The sequence below is a fragment of the Notamacropus eugenii genome, chromosome 3 (assembly GCF_028372415.1).
Source record: "Notamacropus eugenii isolate mMacEug1 chromosome 3, mMacEug1.pri_v2, whole genome shotgun sequence".
Taxonomy (NCBI): Eukaryota; Metazoa; Chordata; class Mammalia; order Diprotodontia; family Macropodidae; genus Notamacropus; species Notamacropus eugenii.
In genome coordinates this window covers 319,670,931-319,688,515 of record NC_092874.1, presented here as the reverse complement: position 1 = coordinate 319,688,515, position 17,585 = coordinate 319,670,931, and the positions used below count along the sequence as shown (strand labels likewise).

At 40.8% G+C, this 17,585-nt stretch overlaps 1 protein-coding gene across 1 annotated transcript; it reads right to left on the bottom strand.

The window, feature by feature from the left end:
- Nucleotides 1-932: 932 nt before the first annotated feature.
- On the bottom strand, nucleotides 933-7,043 carry LOC140496726 (serine protease 33-like). The gene is made up of 5 exons (XM_072596847.1): nucleotides 6,965-7,043; nucleotides 4,167-4,311; nucleotides 3,264-3,523; nucleotides 2,157-2,323; nucleotides 933-2,021 (listed from the first exon to the last, which is right to left on the bottom strand). The coding sequence occupies exons 1-5, from the start codon at nucleotides 7,020-7,022 to the stop codon at nucleotides 1,821-1,823; spliced, it is 831 nt and encodes a 276-aa protein (XP_072452948.1). The 5' UTR covers nucleotides 7,023-7,043; the 3' UTR covers nucleotides 933-1,820.
- Nucleotides 7,044-17,585: the final 10,542 nt, after the last annotated feature.

The window sequence follows — 17,585 nt, the reverse complement described above, 5'->3', positions numbered from 1 at the left end:
ACCATGCCATTTTTCTCCCCTCCAATTTGATGATTCACCATTGGCAGGAACATGGGAGGGCTGGCAGGGTCTATGCCAATACGTTCACTTAGACATCCTGCTTCTACTTCAAATTGAACATATCCAAAATTAATCTTATTTCTCTTAAGTAAATGTCCTTTCCTATTTTGGTCAGTGGGACCACCAGTTTCCCAGTCTTAAACCCTGGAAACCTTATCTGATTCCTCTTTTCTTTCCCATACCTAATCTGTAGACTCTGAGTATCTTGTTGACTCAGGCTAGAGCATCATAGTCAATCATTACCGATGTTTTAAAGTTTGGAAAGCATTTTCTATAAACTTTGTGAACTGCCATAGGCATTACTTTCCCCCTTTTTACAGATAAGGAAACGGATGCCCAGAAAGTATAACCAGCTTGCACAGGGTTATATAGCTAGTAAGTGTCAGGGGTAGGACTCAAATACAGATACTCCTGATTCCAAGTCTAACACTCAGTGAACTATACAACACTCTCCCTGATAGATTGAATGATAAAATTGTTAGAATAATCTATGGCTCTATGATCCCAAGGCTCTAAGTTCTGTGATTCTAAGGTTCTGTTGTTTTGTGCACCTAAGATTGTACATTTCTGATTCATATTTGTTACAAAAGTTTTGTTTTTCTTTTCAATGGGGAAGGTGGGAAGGAGAGAAAATACTTGTTAATTGAAAACAACTTTATTAAAAAATCAAAGGATTCTATGGGTCTAAGTTACATTCATCTGAAGTTATATGATTCTACAGTTCTATTTGAATGAGATTTATTTTGAGCTTAGGAAAATTTCAGTGACCCCTTGATATTTTCTGTTTTGACATCAATGTGATCATTTTTCAACTATGCTAGATATCTCTGTATCACTCTTTTCCTCCAAGGACTTTTCAAATAATGCGCCAATGACCTTAGAAAAAAATGTTTTATTTGCTTGAATAAATACAGATGTAGAGATGCAAAAGGTTTCTTCTTATATTGGGGTGGGGTGGGGATTAACACCTAAAGTGAATAGTTGGAATGGGGGGCTGGTGAATAGTTCAACATCCTCTTCCGGTGCCTCTAGCTTTTCTGGGATCCTGTCTTTGAGCATCTAGAGACTTTCAAAGATAAGCAGAAAACCAAGCAAGCTGGAAGACTGAAAAGGAGTGGACTCAGGTCTGTCACCATACATAGGTATAAGAGGCCATCCACATAGTAGGAGTTAAGGAGTCCTGCTAGAAACCACCCTACCTTACCAGATAACTGGAAATTTCCATGGTCATAGTAACCATCTGCTCATGTAGCAAAAGGCAGAAACTTTCTTTCTAGAGGGAAAATGTAATTTTTTACGAACTAGAAGGAGAACAAGTGTTTCCAGCTCTTTCCCATAATCCTATTAGCATGAATAAATTTATCAGATTAGGTTGATAATGACTGTGGAAAGTTTGCCTGCTCCTTAGAAGATGAGATATAGTATAAGTTAAGTGATTTGTTCATATTTATATAGCTAGTGAGTGCCAGAGGCAGAAGCCAGGTAGATGTGGGTTCAAGTTCTGCCTCAGAAACTTGTGTTGTAGAATATGGTTCTATGATTCTACCATGGGTAGTGTGGCAGAGTGCATAGAATGACAGACTTGGAGTCATGAAGATTTAGATTATGGAAAGGTAGAATCTGGTAATAACAAACCTGGGTGGCCAGAGGGAAGGAGAACATGGGATGGAAGGACAGGCCCATGTGGGACAGTTCAAGAGGAGAAGCATGAGGGGGAGCCTGAGGGAAGATGTACCAACGAGAAGGATTACTAAAAACCTTCACTTACTTTTCAACTTGGCCTTAGACAAAACCTTGAAAACTCTGATATTAGGAAAATTGGCCTGGATCCAAGTGATGATGGGATGAATTGGGATGTAAATTTCAGGGAGGCCATTAGAAGAGCAAGGCCCCCAAGTCATCACCCCTAGCAGTACCCATTGTCCAGCATAGAAACAAAGGAGAGGACTGCCATCTGCCACCTAAAAGGAGAAAGGAAAGTCACCAAGTCAAAGTACAGCAAGCATAGGGGAATGGGTGGAAGTGAGAGGAGACAAATACCAGTCTTTGAGCCTGCACAAGTGGAGGTGAGACAGATCCAGGCAGAGAGTCCTCACCATGATCTCTGGAGAACCGACAGGAGGGCCAGTGCATAGGGTCCCATTTGGCATGCTTATCTCTGGACTGGAGCAGTCAGATTGGAGCTGGAAGATGGCTTCACAACTGGTTTGAGGCATGACAGGCATCCTAGCACCCCACAGCTCTTCAGGTGGTATGTAGGGGTCTGGGGGAGAGTAAAAGAAGAGAGGAGACTGACCCCTTTTTCTTTTAGCCTAGGATTAGGGTTGGAAGGGGTCTGTAAGGAAAAAAGAATGATTTCAGCTCCCACCCTTCAAGTGCAGTTCCCAACATCTTTAAGGAGAGATGGAGGGAGAAGTTGAATAATCCCTCACTTCCAGATTGGTCAGGAAGACCTCTGAAAAGCAGGGTTTGGGTTTGACCTTGGGTTCACTATGCTTCTACCTTTCTCCATTCACAGTGTAGACTTGGGATGGTCAAAAGAGGAGGGTGTAGTCTAGAAGTTCCTGCTGAGTGACACTAACTCCCATTTTGACAGCCACATCTCACCAGCTTGAGTCTCACCTTACTTTTGAAGTTAGTGACACTCCTAGGGCTCTCTAGAGTACACTTTCTCTAGACCATTCTTCCCTTACTTCTGGTTTCAGTCTCTATACCATGTGACTTGTCTAGCTCCCTGATAATAAGATTATCTTATATTCATACAATATTTTATACTTTTTCAAAGTACTTCACATGCATTATCTCAGTTAATTTTCATAACAATTCTATAAGGCATTTATCCTTATTTTAGAAAAAAACAAGGCCCATGAGAGATTTGCTCAAAGACAAACTGAAAGAGACTTTAGAAATTAATCTAGTTCAATACTCACATCTTACAGATAAAGAAACTGAGGCTGAGAAAGGGCAAATGATTTGTCCATAGTCACACAGTGAATTAGTAATGGCAGAGTGAGACAAGAACCCATGTCTCCTAATGCCCAATCTCGTGCTCTTTTCACTATATGTGAAACCAACGCTAGAACTGGCTGTTATCTTCCCCTTACGCTCTTCTCCCTTTTGGGGTTCCAATTTGGTCCCAACCCCTGCCATCCAACTCCAATATTTTGATCACATGATCTCCTGGCCTCATCAATTGTCCTTACCAAAATCTGGTTTAAAGCCCTGAGCCCAGCAGGTCTTCTTCCAAAGGAATAAAATGGAGCCCTGAATGAGGGATATGGGGTAGATAGAACTGTTGATGGAAGGAGGCTGTGCTAACTTCACCAGAACCAGACTTCCAGGCCTACTATCCACATCGCTCCTGGGGATCAGGATCAGTTCCTCAACAAGAGACAAGGCTTCAGCATTCTGCAGATTCAGCCGTCGGTGACCCAGACCCACCGTGAAATGGGGAAGAGGAAAGCTATGAAGGAGAGACAGGTGTTGAAAAAGGCAATTTAACCAGGAATGGGGTGGCCACAAAAAAAGGTAGATAGAACAGTGATGGTGCCCAAAATCCCTCTAAGCCCACCCTTCCTTCTGACTTCTGTTGAGGGTACTGCCATTTTCCCAGTTCTGCAGGCTCACAACCTCAGTCATCCTTGACTTTTCACTCTTAGTCTGTCCCTTTCATGCATTCAGTTGCCCAGTCTTGTCTATTCCACTTCTCCAACATCTCTTGCATGTATCCTTTCAACTCACGGCACTGGTTCAGGTGCTCATCATCTTTCTTGTGAACTATTACAATAGTCTTTTAGTTGGCTCTCGCTTGATCTATTTTCTCCCTATCACTGGGGAGGTCTGACTCCCCCTCCCTCTCTCCCTTCCTTCTTTGCTTCCTTCCTTCCTTGCTTGCTTGCTTCCTTCCTTCCTTCCTTCCTTTCTTCCTTCCTCCTTCCTTCCTTTCTTCCTTGCTTCCTTCCATCTGCACTCAGAAGACTCTGTGGTAAGGCTTGATGCTAGGGCTAAAATGGCTGTTGTAACTGGCTGTTGGTGGGAGCAACTATGATCAGCCAAATGAAGATTCACACCAGGCTTTCTTTTCTAACCATCTCCTTGGCACTCACCTTCCAAAACAATTGATTATAGTGATCACCCACTCTGAAGAGATGAGGGTTCCTTCACAGCGGTACCTGGCATCCAGGAAAATGCTGGCTAGCCAGGGCCATGAACTGGGTCTGTTCTTAGTAAGGGCTTCAGTGGGAACATATCCTGATCCAGAAAGAAGAAGACATTAGGGGATCTACTGTTAAGGTGCCTGAGGAGGGAACTTGAGGAAAGCTGTCTTCCAGCTGCTTTAGGAATAAAGCCTTTAGGGGACTAGGTCTTGGACACCTGAGGAGAGAGGCTTCTGGAGTCTGGCCCCTAGGCTTTGGGATAAATAAATTCAAACATTCTATAAGCATCTATGCTGCATAGCCTCATGCTAAGTGCTATGGGGGATACACAGTGTATGAGATATATTCTTGCCTTTAGGAATGTGTAATTTACTTGGGGAGAAAGGGCACATAGGTTTAAATACACTGGTAACATACCAAATAGGGGCAAATGAAAAGTATACACATTATATATCACAGGAGGTTGAATGATTGGAGGCCAGGGCAGTCAAGAAAACTTCATAGAAATTTCAGAATTTAAGATGAGCTTCTGAGGATATAGAATTTCTGTATGTGGAGATGGGAAAAGAAGGGGAGAGTATTTCAGTCAGGAGAAGAATATGAGACAGGCATGGAGACAGAAATCACAAGATGTGCTTTAAAGATGAGGAGTAGGTGAACTTTGCTGAAACAGTATGTTTGTACAAGAAGAGGAAATAAGGATGATGGAGGTTGTGGAGGACCTTGAGTGACAGGAGGATGCATCTGGACTTTATTCAAACTGACAATGTTGAAGTTTCTGAAGAGGGGGGTGACACTTTAGAAGAATTCATCTGGTGGTAATCATGATGCAGAGGATAGAGTACTGGACATGAAATCAGGAAGGCCTGGTTTCAAACACCCTCTCTTTCTATTTTGTGACTTTGGATAAATAACTTAATCCCTAAATTGTCATAGGCAGAGATCATAGATCCTTCCGGTATTTACATAATATGGTTGAAGTTGATAAGAATGGAATAGAGATAAGAGACTCTGGAGACAGCAAGAGTAGAAAGGAGATTTATGGCAAAAATCTAGATATTAGACTGTTTTAAACAGAATCCTCAATTTTCTTTTTTGATGTATTCTTTTTTCTCATTTTCTAAGTTTCATTTTTTTTTAATTAAAGAGATGGCCATTTACATACATCCTGTTCAGCAATCACATTTATAAGTAAATTTTAAAAACTTTTTTAATTAATGAAAATCCATCTTCTTTCCCTTCCACTCTCCCCAGCCCTAATTGGAAAACAGAAAAACAAAACACTTGCGACAAATATACATACTCAAACAAATCAAATTCCCACGCTGACCATGTTAAAAAAAAAGTATCAATCTTTATCCTGAGTTCATCATTGGGCATTATATTATAAAGGTCTTGGACAAATTATTTCTCCTCTTTGAGTTTTGGTTTGTCTCTTTTAAAAAAAAAATCCAAATCTATTTTCAGAGCTATTCAATGAAGATGAAATCCTTGCTCTACCTACTATTGTTAGGAAAGCAATTTATAAATGGTAAAACATTGCATGAATGTGAATATTAATACTATATGGGGAAAGTGATCATGGAGAAAAGAGGTGGGATCAGACCAAAACATTCCAGGCAGATATCAACCTTAGGGAAAGCAGAAATCCCTGGGAATGTCTGTGGAATTGCATAGGAATATCTTGAACAAAACTCTAGTTTTCCACCAAGGTCTCCAGGCAGAAACTTCAGAATCATAGCCAACTCCTCCCACTCAAACATAAACAGGTTCTGCTTCTCCTCTCTTTCTACCCTTCGAAAAGAAGTCACATTGATAGGGTACTTTAAAGTTTGCAGAGCAAACCCTGAGAGTATCATTTTCTCCTTAATAGAAGTGGGGAAAATGAGTCCCAGAGAGGTTAAGTGTCTTCTCTGTGATCACACAGCTAGGAAATGTCTGAGGTGAGATTTGAAACTAATTCTCCTAATTCTAAGACCAGTGCTCTTTTTCCTGGATGGCTAAAATTGAAGGTTTGCAAAGGTCTGTAGGTTTCTGTCTGTCTTCCCTCCTCTCCTCTCCCCCTTGTCTCTCCTCTCCTCTCCTCTTTCTCCTGTCTCTCCTCTATCTTCTCTCCTCTCTCTCACTCTCTCTTCTCTCTTGCAGTCTTTCCTCTCTCTGTTTCCTCTCCACTCTCTTTGCTCTCTCACTTCTCTCCTTTTCTAGTCTTTCTCTCTGTGTGTCTATGTCTCTCTGTTTCTCTCTGTGTCTTTCTGTCTGTCTGTCTCTCTGCTCCCATTTGATCCTCACACTTGAGAAGTACATTTATTATTATCCTTATGAAGAAACTGAGTCAGGTAGAGATTAAGTCACTCAGCCAAGCTCACACAGCTAATATATGTCTGAGGTCAGATTTTAATTCAGGTCTTCTTGACTCCAGGTCCCGTATTCTGTTCACTGGACTACAGGGCTTTCTACTATGCTATCTCTGTATTCCTATCTTACTTCTCCTACAGGACCCCGAAGGAAAATTGAGTTCATTCCCAATTTAAATGTGAATCTGACTCTCAAACAAGATTGTGAACTCTGAAAGTTCAAAGGTTCTGATCCTTAGGCCCCAGCACATCTATTATAATCTCATTTCTGTTTGCAGGGTCCTTAGCATCAGCCTTCTGCCAAACTCAGTTTCCTTTCCATGTGCTCCAGCATCTTGTCCCTCAGGGTCCCATACTCATCACCCACCCTTTTACCCTGCCCAGCTCCCATACCTGACAACAGCAACAACAGCAGCCATACCAACATGAGTGCATACTGTACAGGTCCCATATCTCTCTGTTTCACCACAAATCTTGCCTCTTTTTGTGGTCTGACTCCCTTTGTATTCTGTGTGCCCTTTCTATCGCCACACCCATCCTCCCTTGGGCAGGCTCACTAGGAGTTAGAGAAACAAAAAGAAGAACTGAGAAACGCTCTTGAAAAGAGGAGAAAGACCACTTTCCTGTGAGGGAGGACATATAGTCATAGAGACACAAAGTGGAAGGGACCTTAGAGACCATTTGGTCTAGCCCCCTCACTACGTAGATGAAAAATCTGAGAACTGCAGACTTGTTCAAGGTCATACAGAATGTTAATGGTAAAGATGTGAATACAGCTTGGGAAAATCTTTTCCCCTTTCCTCTATCACAAGGCTTGTGTGTTGTCATTCAGTTATTTCTGTTGTGTCTGACTCTTTGTGACCCCATTTGGGGTTTTCTTGGCAAAAATGGTTTGCCATTTCCTTCTCCAGCTCATTTTATAGATGAGGAACAGAGGCAAGGGTCACACAGCTAATAAGTGTCTGAGGCCAGATTTGAACTCAAGAAGATGAATCTTCCGGACTTGACTTGGGTGTTGCCATAAGCTTTATTACTGAGCCTCCTTTCATGAACATGTATTTCTCCTAAAGGTATTCAAAGAATCTCATGGTTTAGGATCTTTTATCTATCTAAGCAAATTGTTCAATAACTCTCACTATGTAGGTCCTTCTTTGAAAATAGGAATGTAATTTTATGAAACTGACAGAATTATGTGAGGGAACTAGAGGCTGTGTTATATGTCTACCAAAAGAAGGAAATAGGGATATTTCACCAGGAGTAGGGAAGACTTTGTAGGGATCTGATCCCATTCTTCAAGAATTAGAAAGATGCTCACACGAAAGAGGGATTAGGTTTGTTCTGTCAGGCCCCAGAGGATAGAACTAGGAGCCAAGGCCCCACGGAACAGAGAAGCCGATTAGCTCACCATATGGAAAAAGTTTTCTCACATAAGAGATGTCCAAAAGTGGAAGAGGCCATCCCAGAAAGCAAACTGGCTCCCTCTCACTGGAGACTTTTAAGTGACTGTTGTGTGGCCTCCTATAAGGAATGTTGTAGAGGGGATTCCTGCATGACTATAGATCACACAGAATGTCAGACCTTTAGGTCATGTACTTACTCAAGGCCAAGCCTGAACAAGAATCCACAAAATTCCCAACAAGTGGTCATCTAGCTTTCACTGGAAGTCCTCTAGTGAGAGAGAAGTCATTGTTGCAGTTTGGGGTGCTGGGAACCCCCAAATGCAAGAATACAGGACAGTTTTGCATTGAAAAAACTTGACTACTCAAGCCTTCTTTCAGTCAGAGCAGCAAATTTTATTGTGTCGCCAAAAGTAGCAATCAGATTCCTAATGAGACTGCACAATTTAATGGGGATAAGATTGGTACTTTTATACAGAAAAAGACTGTGGAAAGATTTGGATGAGATTAAGGATGGCAAGTAGCCTCGGGTGGGCTAGGTTCAAACAATGAAAGGAATTAAGCGGTCTGGGTAATAGTGAAAGGACAATTAAAAATATTATTGAGTATTTAGGTAGATTTGTATGGGAAAGTTCAGGGGCAAAGACATGGTCTTTTCCTTTTAGAGGTCTAGGTTCCATCCCCTACAGTCACTACAACCCAATGAAGCCCATTCCACCTTTAAGTAGTTTCATTTGTTAGGAAGTCTTTTTTTTTCTTACAGTGTGCCAAAATTTCTCCGTCTGGGGAAGTCAGAATGAGTTTAAGCCCTCTGCCACAGAAATGATATTCATTTCATTTACCCTCTGAATCTTATTCTCAGGCTAAGCTAAAGGTTACTCTCATTTACTCAAATATTATTTTTATTAGAATCTTGTTCCCATATGGTACCCATATGAAAGATTTTGCACCAGCCTGGTTGCCTGCCTTTGGTTACTTTCTAGTTTATCAATATTCTTTCTAAAATGTGACTAGATGATTTCTAGTCTCCCTTCAAATTTTGATTCTATGAAATTTTAGCCCAAAGGAAAATATGCAAATCACTGTTTGTCAAAAATGGAAAATTAACTCAATCAGATAACGATTTCCCATAAAAAGTTTTAGTAGCTCTTCACAGTAGCACGCTTCAGTCAGGCAAAGAAAATATTGAAGAAAGATGAAAAGTTAAAGGTCATGAAAGGTAGTAGGAAAAGCATTGGGTGCGAACCTTGCCTTTGACTACCTGGATAACTTTTGGCAAGTCACATAGCTTCTCTGGGCCTCTGTTTCCTCACCAATAAAATGAGAATGTTGGGTTAGCTGTCAAATGGGGTGGTGAAGAGTTGGAAATGACTGAACCACAACAACATCTGTAGCTATACCACTCTGCTAATTATGCATTGCGTTGCTCTTTGTGTATATGATAATACTTATACGTGCTTTGTCATTTTATAGGCCTGTTGATATTGTACTGCTTTGCATTGCATCATATAGCAGGTTGCATAGTTTTTGCTGATATATGTATATATATAAAATATGCTTTGCATTACAAATATGCATGCACTATTTTGATATGCATATATAACATGTAATTTAGATTTTTAGTAACATAGCTTTACCTTGTATATTATCTGTGAGTGGCATTGTGAGAGGAATATTGGGAATGCTAGGGTAATAACTCTTGCTATTTTCAGTACTGATAAATTTTGAGTGTTGATGCTTGTTTCATATATTTATAAATTTCAGTTATACTTTAGCCAACTTTTCAAGGAACTTCAACATTTCTGACCTTAGGGACGAATGTCGGCCACCTTTTGGCATGACCATGGAAGCCTTTGGAAAAACAGACTTGCCTGCTGACCAGATTATTTACCCAAGATTGTCCCTGTCTCAGTGTCTTACCCCTGACCTTGGTAGATTTCTGGGACAAAAGAGGAGAAAACATTGCTGGTAGTTGAAGTAGAAGCCTTCAGAGACAACAGAGGGTCAGGCCAGCATCGATCTCGTTACTATGAAGTACTGAGTATGAGTTAGCGGTTGTACTGGACTTGCATTGGTGACCAATCATGAGCAAAGTGGATGAAACTGACCTTCTCCCTCTTTTCTCCCTCCTGTTTTTCAGTCAGTCCTTCCCTTACAATGTCCCTCCCCTTTGTCTCTTATTGGCTGTTTCATCCAATACTAGAACTTTTTAAGTCCTCCTTTAATTTCATTCTAATACTATTTAACAGGTTATTTATAAATAACTTGTTGGCCAACAAGGTTATACAATATTCAAATAGATAAAGAGAAAGGGGAATTCCATTCCTAAAGATGGGAGATATTTTTTGTTCAATGAATCCTGACTTCATGGGAAAGGGGAAGAGAAGGGTTGGTGGGAAAGGAGAGAAGGGGAGAGAAGGGGACTGGAGAAGAAGGAGGAGGAGGGAAAGAGAGAAAATGGGAGAAGAAAGAGGGAGGCAAAGAGAGAGGGAGAAAGAAAGCTTATTTTATTTTCCCTAAATCTTTCAGGGTGCACATGAACCTTGCAAAGTCACCACCTGAAATTCATAGAAATACCTCTAGATAATGAGTCTGGAAAGCCATTCTGTGGAGCTAAGAAAAGCTGCTTGGCTATCTGAAAGAAATACCTAATTAGGGAAAAAAGGGAGGTGGGAGTGGGAGGGGGGAGAGGGAATTTGAGGAGAGAGTCGAGAGACTGAGGTGTGTAGCCTCTTGACCTATTCTGGAGAGCTCAAATGCACCAAATGCCAGCTCCAGTGGCTCTACCGGTGCCCAAGTTGTTAACTTTTGATTCTATCATCTGTCAGGACAAGAAGCCTTGCTTGAGGTTAAACGACTGCTCTCCTTGCTCATGAATTGCCCCTGGTGGTTGGACATTTAAAAGCAAAATTCTTAGAACAGGTAACATAGCTTTTGGTTTGAAGACTATGGCCATCAGAATTATTGAGTAGTTTTGTATTGTCTTTGAGGATCAGAGGAATTGACTGTGGAAAGAAAGAAGGAGACCTCATAAAGACACTTGGAAGAATATATTCTTTCCGATTCTGACATGTGAGGTGTCAATGAAATAGACATAGTTTTGCTAGGTCTACTTTCTTTCAATCATGTTTTGAAACTGGGTAATTTTGTGTAAATTCATGCGTGTTTTCATGCTCCCTAAAGGCCTTCAGAGACAGGTCTGTGGTTCCCTAGATGGAGACTGTCCCTCACAAGGGAGGTTAAAGAAATAGACTCCTCAGAGAAGTCCTGCCACCACTTTTGCGTTTATACTTTTCTCATCCTTCGCCCTGCTCCTAGACGTGTACTTGGGGCCATTTGGCATCAGTATAATGACCCTAGAATGTCTTTCTTTAGTACTCCATTAAGCAATATGCTAACTGGTTGGTGGGACTTCGGGAAAAGAGCCAGAAGGTGCCTGACTGACTTTGGGTGATTTAATATTGAACTGGTAATTACACAGACTCAAGGTACAGGGTACTCTACTACCTTCTACCACCAGCCCCTCGACATACCCTGAGTCATTGAACAATAATCCAAGAGATAATCCCTTATATTACGTGACATATTCATTAGACTGAATGAACTTCAAAGTGTGTTTAAATATAGCACTTCATTTGATTCTCACAACTGTATGAGGGAGGCAGGATTATTATTCTGAGGGATTGTTTTTCCCATTTTATAGATCAGTTAACTAGGTTCAGGGAGTATAAATGATTTGGACAGGGATCTATAGTGAATTAGTGATGGAAACGGGATTAGCTAGCATTTATAAATAGCTATTATAAATAACAGCTAGCATTTATGAAGCTCCTACTATGTGTTAGGCATGTGCTAAGCACTTGATTTGATCATTTGATCCTCACAATAACCCTGGGAGGTAGGTGCTATTATCATCTCTGTTTTATAGGTGAAGGAACTGGGGCAGACAGAGGTTAAGTGACTTGCCCAACGACACGCAGCTAATAAGTGTCTGAAGCTGGATTTGAACTCTTGTCTTCCTGACTCTAGGCCCAGAGGTCTATCTACTTTGCCACCTCAGGTCACTTAATCCAGTTCTTTTCACTATACCATGAAGACTTCGGAAATATCACCATGTAAATGCTCAGACAAATGAGAGAAACTGAAAAGTTTGTTTCTGATGCTCACTTTCCTATAGGACCTTAAAGATAATTTGCTCCAACCTCATCACTTCACTGATGAAGAAACTGAGACCCAGAGAGATGAAATGACTTGCCTCTCCTTTCAGATCCTCATCTGTGGTAGGTACTTGTTCTTCACCATCGTGAGTTGTTTTTTCTGGGTCTTGCTTTCAAGTATTTATCAAATAATTTCCCCTTCCCAGATTTTAGCTAAATAAAGGCTTACGAAGTTTCCCATTCAATCTGCCTCTGGGAGGGGTACAATCTTTTGGAGAAAAAAGACTTTAAAATGGTGAGAAATGAAGAATAACTGAAAAAATTTCTGGCTTTGTGGTAAGCTAATACGAGAAATATTCTAAGGCAGAGTGGCCTTTCTCAAACCACACAACATCAACCATCGTCTGTCAGTCTTTGTATACGTAAGACAAATCTTGGGACCATGTCACCAGGTCAGGCCAAGATTGAAGATCAGCAGTGAATGAAAAATGATAGGACTCTCCAACACTCATTCACTCACTCACTCACTCAATCAACTAACGTGCATTTATGGAATAATATGCATTAGGTACTATGCCAAGTTTGGGGGGCACTGGGGGGTACCATAGCTACAGCTGACAGTCATCTTCAGCTCCTGTTCTCTGGACATGCTGTTAAGTGAAGCTCTGACAGCCTGATGTTCTGAACTGAATTAAAATAAGGAAGTAAGTACAAAGCAAGGGTGGAGGCCAGTGAGGACCATGCCTGCAGGTCCAGATAGTCATGACTGGGTCCTAGCCATGGTGATTCAAATGACTCCCAGCTGGTTTCTGGAGACTTACAGCCTCATCATACCGCCCCCCTCACCTAAAGCAAGAGCCAAGTTCTGCTAAGTAATCCCCTACTCTCTCCACCCACCCACCGCCAACGTGAAAGCAAATTTAGAATCCTTTTTTCAGGTGAAGAGACTGAGACTGTGAAAAGGTTGGGGAACTGTTCCATAGTCATATTGCTAAATAGGGTTAAGATTAAAATCCAAGCTTCTTCTCTTTATGCTTAGACAATCAGTTCTCGGGTCCCTTGAACAGTGTTAGACACACACTGACAAATTCTTACTCCTTGGCTTTCCCTCTTCCAGACTACTTGCAGTCCCCCCACACCCCCACTTTCCCTGTTGTCATCTATCACATATTACTTTTTCCAAGATTACATTTTGTTTTATATTAAGTATATGCAAACGGGTATCTTGTTTTGTTTTGTGGGATTTAGCAGACCCCCTACATTCGGAAAGAGCCCTATTCTTATTCTTATTCACAAACGTTTCCAAGGGTGGGTTTCTTCTATGGCTAACCGATCCTATTCTTTTTTGTTTGTTCGCATTAGCTTCAGTTTCACAGTGTGACATTTCCTGACTTTGTCCGAGGCCCTGAAGTTTCCTACGCACTATCAGCTCAGACTGGGTGAATGGAACATCTCATCTACTCGCCTCACTTAAAGATGAAAAACATCTCATCTCTGAGAGATGAAGGGACTTGCCTAAGGCTACATAGCTAGTTTATGACGGAACCAGAAATAATAATAACTAATATGTATGTAGAAGTTTAAATTTGCAAAGTACTTTTTGTACATAATTCTATTTACAATTTACAAGGAAGGGATTTTTCTCCCATTTTATTACCTCCATTTTACACATGAAGAGAGCTTTAATCATTTGTTCATAACCCTTGGATACAAGAATCTGGATCCAGGTCTTCCTGACTTTGAGGCCAGCACCCTATCCACAGCATCACTGTACCTCTCATTCACATAGACAACCTCCTGACTGAAGCAGGTACGCTTTCAATAACTGACACTTTGGAACAAAATAGACTAAAATTGAGTCTTAGCTAGCAAACTACCTCTGGATGACCCAAGATTCTTTGGTCAAGGCTTCAAAAATAAGGTCCTTCTTCTTCCTGCATTGTTTCTTCTCCCAGTCACTGCCTTCAGGCATCCCACTTCGGTTGGCCACCCAGCAACTCTGGTCAGCAATGCCCATAATTTTACCAACTCTTCGGAAGTGTAGTGTCCCAGAAAGGATAGAGTCATGAGATCTGAATTCTATCTAGTCCTGGCTTTGCTCCTAAGCAGCTGGATGACCTTTGGCTACTTAGATCCCTTACTCTGTACTTCAGTCTCCTCTTCTCAGAAATGTTGATACTAATATCAGCTGATCTGGTGGATTTGCAATGAAGATTACAGGTGACACATACATAAAGCACAGGTACATGATAAGAGCTAACATTGTTGTTACAGTGATCATTCAGTGAATTTGTGATGAAGCTAGTTAATATCCACTACATGATTTTTAGCTCATAGTGGCTCAAGGTGTTTTTGTATTATAGTAAAAGACTCTAGGAAGCTGAAAAATCTTCTGGACTATTTTGTCTGACAGAGCGAATGATGAAATCTTGGGCGTCATGACAGGAAGTGGGGGAGACAATTTTGGGCACTTTTCAAAACCATACAATGTTGGTTCTTCCCACAACTAAAGCTGGTGCTCATTAATGGAAAAGGAGGGGGAACGTGGAGGAAAACACAAATGGTGCCCAAACCTGAGCCATCTGGCTATGAGATCAGCTGACCACACCCAGTGTTCATGCATGCAGACAAAACCATTTCCTTGTCAGGATCCTTAATGTACCCACCACAAAAGACACACTCAGCCAATGTGTGGCAAGGGGCTTATGCTGGTATCAGAGGAGTGAATCATTGCCATGCAAATAAGCTAGCCCAGATGTTACTGTGATGTAACAACCAGCAAGACTTTATTTTTAAAGAATCTACTATGTTCCATGGATGGCATGATTACTGTCCTGAAATGCTAAAAAAATTTTCATTGATATCTTATTATTACACTACTTTCATTTCTAAATATGACTCTTTCCATTCCTCTCCACAACAAACCATTCTTTGTAACAAAGAAATAAAAAGAGAAGAGATTGGGAAATGGCTAAACAAGTTATGGTATCTTAATGTGAAAAGATATTTCTGTGCCATAAAAAATGATGAACATGGAGAATATAAAGAAGCATGGATACACTTACATGAACTGATAAAAAGTGAGGAAAGTAGAGCCGGGAAAACAATATACATAATGACTAAAACAATGTGGAATAGGAAGAACAACCACCACAAAACAAATTAAATTCAGTTAAAACTCAGTTCAGTTATAAAGAAAATATATAAGAAGATACTTCCATCCTAACCCTCCTCCTTTGGCAGAGGTTGGCATTCATGAGTGTGGAACATTTTACAACACATTGGAAAAACGTTATTTTTCCAATGTGTGGATTGATTTTTGTTGATTCCCTCCCTTTTCCCCCTCTCTCTCCTTCTCTCTCTCTCTTTCTCTTTCTCTCTCTCTCTCCCTCCTTAATATCTCTGCTGTAAGAGACAGATCTTCAAAAGGAAAATGGGAAGGATATAGGGGAAAGCATAGGTTTAAAAGACATTAATAAAACTCTGTTTTTTTTAAAGGGGGGAAAGGTGTTTAAGCAAAAGTAACCAAAACATCAACTGAGTTTGAAGCACAAGCAATATTCCACACCCATAGTCCCCCAACACTACAAAGAGGGGAGATGCATTTATTTCATCACTTCTTTAGGGCCAAGCTTAGTTATAATTATACAGCATTAATTTTCAGTTTTTTTTGAAAATTCCATTTATGTTGTAGTCATTGTATCACTGAAATTCTAATAACAACTTTATATTTCTGTAGCTCTACTGTTACACAGTATTTCCATAAATTATTTCACGGGGCCCTTAGGAGAAGCTGTTGATTCCCATATTGTTGTAATTCAGTTGTTTGAGTCATGTCCAACTCTTCATGATCCCATTTAGGGTTTTCTTGGCAAAGATGCTGGAGTAATTTGCCATTTCCTTCTCCAGCTTATTTTACAGATGAGGAAACTGAGGTAAACAGGGCTAAGTGACTTGATCAGAGTCACACAGCTAATAATTATCTGAAATCAGATATGAACTCAAGAACATGAATTTTCCTGGTTTCAGGCTCAGCACTCTAGTTGCTGTATTATGTAGCTGCCTCTAAATCTCTGCTGTTGTTCAGTCATTTCAGTTATGTCCAACTCTTTATGACCCCATTTAGGGTTTTCTTGGCAGAGATACTGGTGTGGTTTGCCACTTCCTTTTCCAGCTCGTTTTCCAGATGAGGAAACTGAGTCCCAGAGAAAGTAAAAGACCTACCTAATGTCACACAACCAATTAGAAGCAAAATCAAGATTAAATTCTTAGGTCTCCTTAGTCCCAGCCAAGGGTGGCTTACAATTACAGTGGAAATACCGCAATTCATCCCAGCAAGTGATTGTCCTAGAAGTCCTAATTGTTGAAGTATTTCTTGTGTTGAAGTTTTGGGTGGCAGATAGGACAGACAGGGGCTGAAACACCATGATTCATGGCCATCTGGTGTCAGAGAACATCATTTATATTATGCAAGCTGAAGGACTGGCTGTGTTTAAAGGTCAAGCAGGCCTAATGGTTTGAAATGAGAGGCATTTGGGAGGCCATCTTGACTCAAGATATTAGCAACCAGACTGTTTCTAATACTTGGAATGCTCCCATTAACAATAATACCTCATCCCTACTTAATAATAGTGTAACTATGAGAAGAGTTCCCTGAGCAATGTGAAGCTATATGTAGAGTATCTCCCACAAGAGGAAAATTCAACTATGTAAGTAGGCCAGGCCTGAACTAGGCCAGTGCTGTGGTTCAGGTTCTGGACTGGAATAAAATGAGATACTTATAGCTCATTCAACAGTCGACACGAAGAAGTCTACTTAGTCATAGCATAGAAAGAATACTCATTAGGGAAGTGGCTTTGATTTATTTTAACATGGCTTTTCTACCTCTATTTTGACCATACTGGCATGCTGGTCAGATGCTTTTGTGAAGCCAGAGGGAGTCACTACTGACTCCTCATCCTCCCATCTATCTGTCATCACCCCGTGATGACTTTTACACTTAGATCACTGCAAGGTTATATCAGTGGTTTTAACTCTAGCCCTTTGGACCAATTAAGTTTCAAGGACACTTTCAATACCTTATGTGGAAAAACTATGCTGGTCTACATGGTGTAGGTGTCTCTTCTATGATACATTACCCCATTGCAACTAGAGGTCTTCTAGAGAACCTTTCACCACTTAAGTACCCTTAGGACTATTACTGAATAACCCTGACCTGAGGATATGGGAAACCTAGAATATACAGCACTGAAAGAGATTTAAAAAACCAAACCAAACCAACCAACCAGCCAACAACTCCCCCCACCCCCCACCCCCTGCCAAACAGCAAAAAGACAGCAAGCAATGTACTGGTCCCTGAGGAAATGACAGGAGAATGAAGACCAGAAACCCCAGCTTCAAATCCCATTAATATTGTAGATGAGACTTGATGCAGGCCAGGCAAGTGGTTCAAGTTGGGGA

Coding starts and splice junctions, on each gene's coding strand:
- LOC140496726 (XM_072596847.1), bottom strand. CDS start 7,022: ATGGGACCTGTACAGTATGCACTCATGTTGGTATGGCTGCTGTTGTTG. Junction 4,312..6,964: donor GCTGTTGTTGCTGTTGTCAG/GTATGGGAGCTG, acceptor TTTCTGGATCAG/GATATGTTCCCACTGAAGCC. Junction 2,324..3,263: donor GGGCTTTAAACCAGATTTTG/GTAAGGACAATT, acceptor ACTCTCCCCCAG/ACCCCTACATACCACCTGAA.